This window comes from Terrapene carolina, unplaced genomic scaffold (assembly GCF_002925995.2).
Source record: "Terrapene carolina triunguis isolate 2854851 unplaced genomic scaffold, T_m_triunguis-2.0 Scaffold68, whole genome shotgun sequence".
In the NCBI taxonomy this organism is placed as follows: Eukaryota; Metazoa; Chordata; order Testudines; family Emydidae; genus Terrapene; species Terrapene triunguis.
Window position 1 is genome coordinate 15,923,370 of NW_020664419.1, and position 13,923 is coordinate 15,937,292.

General features: G+C 41.2%; 1 protein-coding gene across 5 annotated transcripts in view; it reads left to right on the forward strand.

Annotated features, from left to right (window-relative positions):
* CACNA2D1 (calcium voltage-gated channel auxiliary subunit alpha2delta 1) overlaps positions 1 to 13,923 on the forward strand; it is a 658,640-nt gene that overhangs the window by 596,862 nt on the left and 47,855 nt on the right. For 4 of the 5 annotated variants that reach the window (XM_026648660.2, XM_026648662.2, XM_026648661.2 and 1 more), the window contains 3 exons: positions 4,278 to 4,349; positions 5,834 to 5,905; positions 11,959 to 12,020. In XM_026648660.2, coding sequence (XP_026504445.1) covers positions 4,278 to 4,349; positions 5,834 to 5,905; positions 11,959 to 12,020 — 206 coding nt within the window. The remainder of the gene's footprint in view (positions 1 to 4,277; positions 4,350 to 5,833; positions 5,906 to 11,958; positions 12,021 to 13,923) is intronic. The other variant, XM_026648663.2, reaches the window with a different exon arrangement.

Consider the following 13,923-nt stretch of genomic DNA (forward strand, 5'->3'; position numbering starts at 1 on the left):
TTCTTTCTTTCTTTCTTTCACAAAAATAACATATCCTTGCTCTTCGTTGCCCAGGCTGAAAGTAGATTTGCTCTAACCTTGCCTGCATGCTTCACTTCTGGTGGTGTACTTCTGTTTCGTTTTGTTAAGTTCTGCTTTTGTATGGTAACGTTAGTGTAGTTGTGCTTATTTAGTCTGGTTGTGTGCACGTCTGAATGGGTAAATAGAAGAACAAACTTAATAGAAAGTTTGATTCTTCTTCACACACACAAAATAAATAAATAACCAAGCAAATGACAACCTAGAGGAAGGGAAACGTTATGGAGCCCAAATACCTGAGAAATAAAACACATTCTTCAGGGAAAAAAACCCACAGTGGGAGAAAAGATGGTTTTATGGTTAAGCTGTTGGACTAGGAGTTAATATTTCTATTTCAATCTCTAGTACAGATTTCCTTTGTGACCTTGGCAAGTCTCAGCATCTATGTTCACTCACTTCAGTTTCCTCATCTGCAAGATGTGGATAATAGTATGTACTTCATAAGGATGCTGGGATAGATAAAGTACAAATGAGTCAAGTACTTTGAGACCCTAAACCAAACAGCAAGATGCATTTAATGCATATTTTTGTTGAATGAATTTCACTGTTTGTGTTTTAAAGCAGTCATCTAACCTCTGGGACTCCTTAACTAAGACCAGCCCAGGTTATCATTTGAGAGAAATAGTTTATGTTAATTTGATGTGATGTGATTTTTTTTTTACCATTTTCTTTTCTTCTCTGTCCCTTTGCGTATTGGAATGGGATACAAACTTCACAATGCCACTTCTGCCATGGCAATGCCTTCATGCATGCTGTTTGGGTTTGATCGTGCTATTCATTATCCATTGCATGTAAGGAAATATTTTTTTATTTGCTTTTACATTTTAGCCTTTTGCTATTTGTTGTTGAGTGTGATTTTGTTGGGGAAAAGTTGATGAATAGCAAAAGAGAAACTTGTAATGAATTGTGATATGTGTTTTATTGATGTTGCATTAAAGTTGATTAATTGTATATGTTCTAGATGAATAAGAGCAGACGATTCCTGTGCAATCATAAATACACATTTAGTAGTTAATTGCCTGTATTTAGCCTAGAGTCCTTTGTTCAAACCTGTCCAACGTATACTTTCATTTCAAATATAAAATTTCTTCTGCTTCTCTTCAAGAGAATAACTCTTTCTTACTGAAAGAATGAAAACGCCTCCATCCAATAATTTGCACCTTTGTTTCTCTAGAATGGTAAGGACTGATCTTACAATCTTTTATACCCATGTGAATTCCATTGAACTACAGCACTCGCATAACAGAGAGCTGGGCTATTGGCCCCCAGTACTCCAAAATCATTTAGATGAATACATTTCCTAACAAGACGTATAGGACATGATTCTCCACTCAGACCAATGTAAATTGGGATTAGCTACATTGAAATCAATGGAGAAAAACTGGCATCAGGAGGAGGAGATTCATACCTGCACTATTTAGTAAAATATTCATATATTGTATAATGGCCATGTACATTTCATAGGAAGTCTAATTTTTGTCCCGCTACTATCAATTAGCTGCTGCCAAAATGTGAGGGCTACATCTTGAGAACTTTTGTTTGTTAGGATAAAAAAGGATATGACCATTGCTTTGAAAGAAGACATTTTAGACTTATTATCAAAATAAATTAGCACAGTTGATCCTGTAGCATCTGGAAGAATATGCCTCTGTCCCTTTGATTTAACTGCCTAGTAAATTGAAGCCTAGCACATACCAAGCAATAATAAATTTTGCTTAGCTAATTACATCACAAGGAATGCTTATGATTGGTGAAAGCTTGAATCCCCATTTTATATGTAATGTCCCATTTACACAAAGCAAATTCTTTTCCACCGAATAAAAACAAAATACATTGGTGACCTGGTTCCTCTTCTGTACTGAATCAGTCCAGTATCATGTTCCCAGGGTTTAAAAAATATGCCCCATAATCCTTTTTTCTTAAAAGCCTAAACTACATATGTGCCTTACATAACTACTGAGTAACCAGGATTTTGCTGGGAGCTTTTACTCCAGGACTAGGGATAGTTAGAAACAGATGGTTGTAAAATTATAGATATTAAGGGCTTGTGATTTGTTCAGACACATTTCCCCCCACCCTGTACCACTTGATACATTAACAATCCTACATAAAGCCTTAATCCAGCAAACATATACAGTCACACTTAACTTCACACATGTGCATCAAGGATGGTCCAGTGGCTAGGATAGTAGCCTGGGACTTGGGAGACCTGGTTTTAATTCTCTCTTTTTCCGAAGACTTCCTCTTTGGGCAAGTTACTTAACCTCTCTATGCCTCAGTTTCCATCTGTGGAATGGGGATAACAGTACTTCCCTACCTCAGACGGGTGTCTTGAGGATAAATGCATTAAAGATTATGAGGCGCAAAATGAACATCTTGAGCCTCACTTAGAATGAAGTCACCTATGTGATCTGTGAATCACATATGTGATGCACATTGGCGGCAGCGTGACTGATTTTCTGTCAGAACCCACTCTGCACACACAACTCCCTTTAGCTATTCCCTTTATTGTGTCACCTCTGTGTAAAAAAAATCCAGTGGAAAATTCACTAAGTGCTGCTGAAGCAAAGGGTTTCAGTGCAACACAGTGACCTTCTGTTTTAAAGGACACTTATGCACTGCTATTGAAGTAGCATACAGCAGTGGTTTTCAAACTTTTTTTTCTGGGGACCCAGTTGAAGAAAATTGTTGATGCCCACGACCCAGCGGAGCTGGGGATGAGGGGTTTGGGGTATGGAGGGGCTCAGGACTGGGGCAGAGGGTTGGTGTGCTGGGGTGACAGCTGCGGGATGGGGCCAGGAATGAGGGGCTCAGGGCTGAGGGTGCAGGCTCTATGGTGGGGCCGGGGATGCGGGGTTTAGGGTGCAGGAGGGGGCTCTGTGTTTTGTGGGGGGCTCAGGGCTGAAGCAGGGGAGTGGGGTGTGGACTTACGTCCGGCGGCTCCCGGTCAGCGGCACAGCCGGGCTGCAGAGGCAGGCTTCCCACCTGTCCTGGCACCTTAGCCCATGCCACACCCTGGAAGCGGACAGCAGCAGGTCTGGCTCCTAGGTGGAGGTGCCGAAGCGGCTCGGCGCAGCTCTCGCTCGCAGGCATCGTCCCACCCCAGCGCCCATTGGCCGTGAACTCAGGGCGGAGGCAGGGGGCAGTGCGCGGAGCCCCGTTGCCCTGCTACCTAGAAGCCGGACACGCTGCTGGCCGCTTCCGGGGTGCAGTGCGGTGTCGGAGCAGGTAGGCACTAGCCTGCCTTAGCTGGGCAGCACTGCCGACGGGACTTTTAACATACCGGTCACTGGTGCTGACCAGAGCCGCTGGGTTGCTGAGCAAGGCGACCCAGTTCCTTACATGCCGCGACCCAGTACTGGGTCGCGACCTGAACTTTGAAAAACACTGGCATACAGAACATGAAATATGGAAGACATGTTTCTGCAGATCTCGACAGTTTCCATTTTAGTTCTTTGCTCGTTTAGATCCTGGTTCAGCAAGGTACTGAAGTACATTGAAGTCAGTAGGACTAATTGTGTGATTAAAGTTATATATGTGCTAACTACCTTGCTTTATCAAAGCTTCATTTTTACAAATTACCATATATCAGACTTTTTGTTAGAGGCAACTATATGTTCCATGAACACGTTTCCATAAGAGGTTCTTTTCATCTGACCTTATCCTTTTGTCACTCCTTTCTCTTGTACTTGCTGTCCCTTTCATCTTCACCCACAACCAACTCATGCCATTGCCATCAATCTGCTGTAGGGTTCATTATAGTGGAGTGCAGGTGTTGATATTACTAGTTGCCCAGAAGACTTTCTCACTATCTGTCTCCCCTTTCTTTTTGGTGGCAGGAAACTTAAGGAACGACTCCTTGTCTGACAGGTCACCCTGTTATCATGCTTACAATTAGCAGAGGAAGCAGCCTTCAGCCATTAACACTGTGTGACCAACCGTAGGCAGGCACTAGTTTTTAGGGTTAATCCAGTTATCACTTACCTGATTACCTCTCTCTTTTTAAAATCCATTTTAAGTGAAATAGCACTGTTAACAATCCACTATGCTATATCTGATTAAAAGATAGAATGGTAAGTAATCCTATTTAAACAATCTTTTTTGATTTAAGGGAGGGTTTGAATGATTTCCAGTAACCTATTCATAACATCAAGTGAGAGATCTTTATTATTTGATTTGTTTAATGTCTTCTGCTTCAGAATCCGAAATCTCAGGAGCCTGTTACACTGGATTTTCTGGATGCTGAGCTAGAAAATGATATTAAAGTTGAGGTAAGAAGCACTAGTAATGTAGTGCCTGCTTTGATGTATATATTCTTCACTGTTCAGAGTAATAGCTGAAATATAATAACTGCTGCACATTCCTCCAATTTCCTTAACCTCTTGTTCTTCTAAATGACAGATGGACTTCAGATTTTAATTGCTCTTAAAATGCAGGTTTAGTGAATAGTTTCTGAAATTTATTTTGAATCTATGTATTTTCTTCTTTTATGCACCTGGCACATTTAAAAAAACCCTGTCATTTGAAAGATTATATTTTTAAGATTAAGATTCCCGGTTATTCTCTCTATATAATGGGGAGTGCCATCAGGAATGGTAGAATCATTCAAAACAGTACACTTGTTTAAGAAGCAACAGAGGGTCCTGTGGCACCTTTAAGACTAACAGAAGTATTGGGAGCATAAGCTTTCGTGGGTAAGAACCTCACTTCTTCAGATGCAATGTCTTTTTACAGACTCAGACTAACACGGCTACCCCTCTGATACTTTTTTAAGAGTGCCTAGTGTGAACAATGCATGACCCACTTTATCATGTGAGCAGATAAGCTCTGTTTATGACATTTCTGAAGCATGCTAATGAACTGCAGAACATATTTAAACAAAAATTCTTTCCCTCCATTTTACTAATGCAAAATTATTGTTATGACTCAACAATCAGTTTTAAAGCACTGCAAAATAAGCAAAGTGTTCACAACAAACCCGAATCCTCCAAAACAAAAAAACAAACAAACAAAAAACCTTAAATAAGACTTGCCTATCTTATGATATCATTATAAACTCAAATTCCAGGCAAGATTTGTTAAAGATTCATACTTCTTTTGGACAAACTTGACCCAAATTATTGTTTCACAACCTCTGTAAATGCCAGCTGAAAGTTGGTGGTTCCAATTAAGTACTGCATTGGACCCAAAACTCAAAGCAAAACTTGGGGAGGGTTAATCCACACAGACTGAAACAAAAAGTTTGTACGCACCCATTTTAAGACACACTATAGCTGACTTTCAAATAGCTATCATGAAAATAACTACAGCTATTAGGCAAATTGCATTAGTTCTGCATCAAAATTCCCATTGACTTCACTGGGAGTTCTGGGTTTGCAAAGAATGCAGGAATTAATACTCATCATGTTCACTGAGCCCAGTCATGCAACCATTACTCATACAAGTAGTCCTTACTGTCATGAGGAGTCTTACTACTGTCAATAATATTGCTCAACAAGAGTATGAAATACAGGATTGGGCTCTCTTTATTGGGGATAAGATAAGTCGGCTTGTGTGGGCTATTATTTTCAAATGTGTCAATATGATAGTATTGTTCATAAGATGCAAAGGATCTTGGAAAACATTAATCATGTTGTACGTCACTCCTAGATTCTGATTTTCCTTTTGTCTCTTCCCCCTACCCTCTTCTTCCTTTTTTATTTTATTTTTGTTTGCTTTTTTTGGTTTTGTTTTTTCTTCATCTACTTGTATATAGATTCGGAAAAAAATGATAGATGGAGAAAGTGGGGAAAGAACATTTAAAACATTGGTCAAGTCTCAAGATGAGGTAAGATTGGAACATAGGCTGTCCTACTTTCAGAAAAGAACATTGCAAAATGATGACAAGAAACTCTATATTTTTAAGAAACTTTTAGATTACAAGAAACTTTTATATTTAAAAGCTAACATTCTGCTTTTCCAGTGTTCTATAATAGCCTCGGGGACAGGGCCGGCTCTAGGTTTTTTGCCGCCCCAAGCAAAAAAAAAAAAAACCTCCGAGAGCGCAACTGCTGAAGCAAAAGGAAAAAAAACCCTCTCAGAATGCCACCCTGGAATTGTGCCGCCCCAAGCATGTGTCTGGTTTGCTGGTGCCTAGAGCTGGTCCTGCTCTTGGATTATTCCTGTACAAATATTTTCCTTCCCCCGCCCTCCCCGCCCCCGAGTTGCCAACCTTCCTGGCTTGTGCTAAGGGAAAGCACACATTTCTTAAGAACAAGGGTGTTTTGTTTCTCTCCTTCTTTGGTGCTTCATAATCATACAAGTGTTTATAAGGCCCTGAATTCTGTTGTCAAGGATTTAGCAGAGAGTTGTCATATTTCTTTACATAAATCCCTTAGCAAAAGTCTTAAATGGTATAGGAATATATGTTGCTTTGTAAGGCATTATATTCTGGTTGGATATGAAGAAAGTGGTGGGGGGAAAATAATTATACAATTTACAGTTCCTAGATTAGGATTCATTACAATAAGCAAATGAATCATCCAGACAGTTACAGTGATAGTATAGATTAAATTTTACTTTGGATCTGGGTGTACTTATGGGATCAAGTGGGTTTCTAAACATCCTGTCTTGGTTGTTAAATTTTATTTTCCCAAGAAGTTAGACCGAGAAAGCTTGGTCCTCAAGCCTGACAAGTTTTGCAGTAACACAAAGCTGCTTTAAAGCTGAATGATCTGGCAGCCCCCAGTAACAGGGGAATCCATAGATGGTGTAGGTCTGCCATATGTCTGTGCCACATCACTTAAGGCCCCAGGGCAGGGTGTATATCAGTGGGAGGAGTAACAACCGGAGTACGGTAGGCTGCACTCTGTTGATTCCTACCTGCCATAACAGCGCTTTGGGGTTGTATTGTAAATAGTAGGAGCAGCTTGAAGAGGCTTGAATTGACCTGTTGTGGCCCCAGAGATGAGGGGAGATGTAAAAATTGAATAGGAAAAATATAAATGTATAAAAAAACAAAAAAAGTACATAAATCATCATTTATATATATAAATATAAACAAACCATAAAGTAGTAAACGGAATTGTTCATATGTATGCATCACTGATAGCAGCAACCTTTGTGCTGTAACTCTTGTTGCCCTTCCCCCACCAACAGCCTACATTCTTCTGTCTCCAACTCTTACATTATGTCCAGGGGCGGCTCTATGTATTTTGCCGCCCCAAACACGGCAGTCAGGCAGCCTTCAGTGGCATGCCTGCGGGAGGCCCGCTGGTAACGTGGATTCGGCGGCATGCCTGCGGGAGGTCCGCCGGTCCCACACCTTCAGCGTACCCGCCGCCGAATTGCCGCCAAAACCGCGGGACCGGTGGACCTCCTGCAGGCATGCCCCCGAAGGCAGCCTGACTTCCGCCCTCACAGCGACTGGCACGCCGCCCCCCGCGGCTTGCCGCCCCAGGCACACGCTTGCTGCGCTGGTGCCTGGAGCCGCCCCTGATTATGTCTGAACTGAAATGGTAAGAGAATTTGGGCCTGAGCCTACTCTTACATTGGTGTAATGCCGGAGTAACCCCACTGAAGTCAATTGAGTTAAATTTAGTTTCCCAACTTTCTGATTGCAGAAAACTAAACACCCTTGCCCAGTCTCTGCCTCACCCCTTCTCTAAGGCCCCGCCTCCACTTCCCATCTCCCCTCCCTCCCTCACTATTCCTCACCCTCACTCACTTGCTCATTTTCACCAGCTGGGGGAAGGGGGTGGGGTGTGGAAGGGGCTGAGGGCACTGGTTGGGGGTGCGGGCTCTGGGGTGGGGCAGAGGGTTGGGGTGCGGGAGGGAGTGGGGGCTCCAGCTGGGGGTGTGGGCTCTGGGATGGGGCTGGGAAAGAGGGTTTTGGGGTGCAGGAAGAGGTTCCCGGATGGAGGGTGGGGCTGAGGGGTTCGGAGTGCGGGAGGGGGTGTGGGCTCTGGGAGGGAGTTAGTGTGAGGGAGGGGGCTCAGGGCTGGGGCAGAGGGTTGGGGCATAGAAGGGGGTTTCGATTTGGGCTCCGGGCAGCACTTACCTTGGGTGGCTCCTGGAAGCAGCTGGCACGTCTCTGCGGCCCCTAGGGGGATGCGTAGCCAGGCGGATCTGCGTGCTGCCCATGCCCACAGGCCCCACTCCTGCAGCTCCCATTGGCCACGGTCCCCGGCCAATGGGAGCTGCAGAGCCGGCGCTTGGGCTGGGGGCAGCATGCGGAGCCTCCCTGGCCGCTCATGCGCTTAGGGACTGCAGGGACATGACAGCCACTTCCGGGAGCCACACAGAGCCAGGATACACAGGGAGCCTGCCTGCCTTAGCCCCACTGCACTGCTGACTAGACTTTTAATGGCCCAATCAGCGGTGCTGACCGGAGCTGCCAGTGTCCCTTTTCGACCGGGCATTCCGATCGAAAACTGGATGCCTGATAACCCTAGTTAAACTGGTGTGAGGTCAGAGTCAGGTCCCACTTATTTCATTTGCCTGTGAAGTATGTATTGCACTATAAAATTATGATAATAATCATAGCAATCTCACTCTCATTGCATTTAGGTTATTTTATTTTTAACAAAAGAATCTGCAATAACAATGCAATATGAGCAGATGCAAGACTTTTTCATGAGGATGACAGTTTGATAAAATGAGGGAAAGACAGAAAATGATGCAAATGGGCATGTTATGTTTGTTTTCCTTCCGTAAATTCTTGAAATCCTGGAAAACCTGAGGACCAGTGTTTAAATCAGTCTCCCTTGTAGGACCAGCACTTACTCCACCTATTAGTTTGGCATGATAAGAGGGTCATGTTACACATGATGAATTAATCTTCAACTATATCTCCAATGTTATGCACAATCCAGACTTTTCTTTAACATTAAGCATATGTGTCTTATATTTCCAAGTTCTTTTTTACCTGCACACATATCCATGGCAACTACAATAATAAAATCCCCCCTCCATTAACGTCTGAGATACCCATTGTCTATCCCACAACATGTGAGAGTCCTGGCAGAGTGCAGAATTCTGTTCTAATCTGATCTGATCCCTCAGGAGCTCTTTAATGAACTTAAAATCAAAAAGGAACCCTACAAAAAATGGAAACCTGGACAAAAGAATAGCACAAGCATGTAGGGACAAAATCTGAAGGTACATCTACACAACCATTATACACCCACGGGTGGTCCGGGTCAGCTGACTCAGTTTGTGGGGCTGTAAAATTACTGTGTAGATGTCTGTATTCAGGCTGGAGCCTGAACTCTGGGACCCTGTTAGTGTAGAAGGTCCTATAACCCAGGCTCCAATCTGAGCCTGAATGTCTATACAGCAATTTTTAGCCCCACAGCTCGAGCCCACTGATCTGCCCAGCTGCGCCTGTGTCATGGGTCTTTTATTCCAGTGTAGAGGAACCCAGAAAGGCTAAGGAACAAAATTAATTACATCTAGCAAGAGACATAAAAGACAACACGAAGACATTCTTGAAATATATACATACATACATATATGCATCCTTTAAAAACAAGGAGCAAGGGAAAGGTGAAGGAAAGTGCATGACTTCTACTTAGTGGGGAAGGAGAGCTAATAACGGATGACATCAAGAAGGCTGTGGTGTTTAATGTCTGTTTAGTTTCAATCTTTACTAAAAAGATAAATTTTGAACAGATACTTAAAACAAATAATATTAGCAACAAGGGGGAAGGAATGCAAGCTAAAATAGGGAAGGAACAAGTTAAAGAATGTTAAGATCAATGCATTCAAGTTGGCAGAACCTCACTAGGTTCTTTCTCACCCTACATTTCTTAATATATTGGATTTATATCTCTCTATTTATTTTCAGAATATATGCAGTGTGTATAGCTGCAGTGCAAGCTCTCCTAGACTGTTCTGTCAATATGCCAGAATACTGGCCTGTAGGACTCACCTCTAGGGGGAATCATAGAAGATTAGAGTTGGAAGAGACCTCAGGAGGTCATCTAGTCCAACCCCCTGCTCATAGCAAGACCAACCCCAACTAAATCATCCCAGCCAGGCTTAGTCATGCCGGGCCTTAAAAACCTCTAAGGATGGAGATTCCACCACCTCCCTAAGTAACCCATTCCAGTGCTTCACCACCCAACTAGTGAAATAGCTTTTTTCTAATAGCCAACCTAGACCTCCCCCACTATAACTTGAGACCGTGGCTCCTTGTTCTGTTATCTGCCACCACTGAGAACAGCCTAGCTCCATCCTCTTTGGAACCCCCCTTCAAGTAGTTGAAAGCTGTTCAGTTCCATGCCCAATTAATCCTTGGCTATCTGCTGATATCCTGAACAAAGGTGCCCATATGATGCCAAATGTATATAATAGTAACTTTTGTGATCTGGACACCTGTCCACTAGAAAGTAGACTGAAATCTCCAATTCATTTCACACAGTTCATTGAACAGCCCTTGTATGATAGAAGTACTACTGACCTTGGCCAGGTTACAGCTAGAGACCCAGTAGTGATTGGTTTCCATTACCCATCCTCTGAGTCCCGTGTGGGACATGGTGAGAATATTACATACTCATAGTCATCTTGGCATAGGGAAATTCCTTGTGTCCTTAATCTTTCATGAAGTCACAAATGCAAGAGAAAGATAAGGTGCATTTACTGCTTTTTTTTAAGTGGATGTGCAGTGTGACAATCAATAGTACTAAGTAAATAAACATGGGTAAGATCTGTGCTGAATAAGTTCACCCATCTATAAGTCTTAAGTCAAAAATATCTCCAAGCATTTCAAGCATCTTCTTTGTGGCAAAATGGCTCTTAGATTGTTTACACCTGCCCTGCTGTGCTGAGAAATAACAAGAGAAGAGAGATTTATTTAAGTTATAAAAGTCAGAATGGAACCAAAAACACCTTTTTTCATAATCATGTTAATTTTTGTGTTTTTATTTTTGCACAGGGACAGAAATAACATGTACTGTAGCACATATGAACAGTATTAGTAATGTTGTGATGCAGCAGCTGCACAGATTTTATTGCAGACATCCTCATAAATCTTTGTCTCCGACTATAAAGCAGTAATATGCTACAGCTGGCATATACTTATAATTTTTAATGTGGAAAAATGAGTAAAACTGCTCCAGCGGGGTGCATTAATGATGATTAAATCTTCTATGGGAAGTCAGGGGACCTTTTAAACTGTCTGTCGTGTCATCTTTCATTCCAGAAGCAAGTAAATTGAAAAGCTAACTTTAATCTCATACTTCACGAAAACACTCATGCTCATGCTTAACTTTACACAAATGAGTTGTCCTATTCACTGTAATGGGACGTCTCATGTACATAAAGTTAAGCAAATACATAAGTGTGTGCATGACCAGAGCCATAGAGTATTTATCCCTGTATATACAATGTCCCAGAGACACAGACAAGCAGACATTAATATATATAAGTATGTACAGGCATAGTGGTTTGTTATTATAGGGTTGCTTATAAATGCTTTGCTGCTGTCACTAGTTTTTTGTTTAGATACAAGATCACCGGGCCATTCTTATGGGGGGGGAGACTCTTTCCTGTATTTAAAATAAACAATAAACAAGAAAAAGAAGTAATCTGACAAATAGACACTAAGGGTAAATGGACAGGCCAAATTTATGGTTCGTTATACTTGACACAGCACTTCTAAAATTCTTTATTAGATTTAAAGAATGCAGATGACTCTGTAACATCTGTTCTAAATGTGGAAATTGTTGAAGAAATGTAATTGCAAAGCAGGTCATATTTTAATGAAAGGAGCAAAAGAATTCCAACAGCTTGTTTGTTATTGGGTTTTACATTCCTTTCACCTCAATAATAAACCAAAACCTGGCATTTACTGAGCCTCCAGTGGCAATGATATACTTGTTTATCAAAATTGCTTTCCAGAGGTATATTGACAAAGGAAATCGAACGTATACATGGACCGCTGTGAATGGCACAGATTACAGGTAATTAATCTGTTTTTTAATAGAAAGTGTTGGTTTGTTTGTTTTGATGAATAATTTTATTCTTATTAGTTATAACACTAAAAAGCCTAGGAACTGACTCTCTCTGCCCAAAAGAATGGAGAGACAAACATTGGTGCAGTGCATCTTCCTTGAGGATTTCCCTCTGCTCACCACCTAATGGGATAAGGTCCAGTCCTGCAGGCCTTAAAAAACAAAAACAAAAAAAACCCCACTCCCATTGCCCATGAGTGTTTTGCTGAAGGAAGCTGACAGAGTCAAGTCCTCAATCTTTTGTAGAGCTTTCTAAACAACTCACATACTAGCAAAGTTTCACCATACTTACTAAGAAGATTGTGTGGTCTATGGTATCAATATTAAGTGGACCTTATCTTTTCAGGGATCTCATAAATTCTGCAAGACTCTTAAAATCTTTGTAGTGTTTGATTTGTAACTGTGTCTTTGGTTGTGGTCCTCTCCCTCAGCTCCTCTTCTAATCCCACCTTTTCTTGCAGTCTCTCCAACAATAATTTCCATTCCCACACTGGCCTTTGCAAGTAAAATTTAAAAAAATAAAATAAAAATGAAAGCGCTAATGTTTCATGCCTTTACAAAACAAGCAATATCTCAACCTTATTTTGTGTAAACCTCCTTCTCAATCTTATATTCATTATTTGTCATGTCATGTCATGTCATATCTAACCTACCGTGTCACATTTTGGCAAGCAAGTACTGTGGTATTATCACTCTAATGTGCAGTTGCATTTAAGAGGCCATATACAAATGTTAAATAACAATTATATTATTTTTGTATATAAAATTGTATGGCTATAGATAACAGCAGAGAAAGATAACACTCTTTGGAAAAGGTGCACCACACTCTCTCACAATTGGCCTGAAATGCATGATTTCAAACACTATAGCTACACATCGCTGTGACACTGGAAGGGATGCGACATCCCCTTCCTAAAGTATTTGGGCTGAACTTGGTCCAAGAAAGTTATCAGACGTTAGTTTCAAAGCTGAATACTTTTAAGATTACCAACATTGGGCCCAAATTCTATGAAGTTCTGAATATCCAAGTTAGGGCACTCAGGACCTTTCAGGACTGGACAAATTGTCACAAAGCAGAATTACTATCAGTGCAGTGTTTTGCCTATGTAGTGTGAAACTGGAAACAACATTGAAAGGATTATTTTATCTTAATAAAAATATGTAATATTGGGAGTTTTACCCACAATAATAATAGTTGCATTACAGTGATGTCTAGAGACCAAGTTGGGGTAGTAGGCACTGTGCAAATATATAATGAACGACAGTCTCTGACCAAAATATTTTATAAAACAAACAAAAAAAATACCCACCCCCTGAACCTAGTTGTTGTGAATTAAAACAAAGAGCTGGCTTGATCTATACAATTCAGAACCTTGTTTTTCTGTTGTTATCCCCATTTTTATTTTCTGAAGGAAAGCAGGGTATGTTTCATCCTATCGTGCTATCTAGTACGCAGTACAGATGCTTATTTGATTTATATGTGTTCTCACTTCATACCAAATTCCTCTCATAGCTGTTTTTCATAGGCTGAGAGACAGCAGTTAATCTCCTGGGTTCACATTGCCGCAGTCCCATTAAACATGAAATTATAGATTTTAATTAGTAGTTTCTGTTAGCAATAACTGTTAATGGCAGGTAAACCTCTCCTGATTTCCCTCGAGGGGAACTGATAGAAGGCTATCACTAAATAATCAGGAATCTCACTTCTGTGATGTTTAAATGGCAAATGCATTATTAAAGGTAATCTTGCTTATGGCCCAGTTGTACAACTTGTTTTAATGTTAATTTCTGCAGCCATCCATTAGAAACCAGTGGTAAAATGCACTTTTATGTTAATGAAAATTGAGTGCAA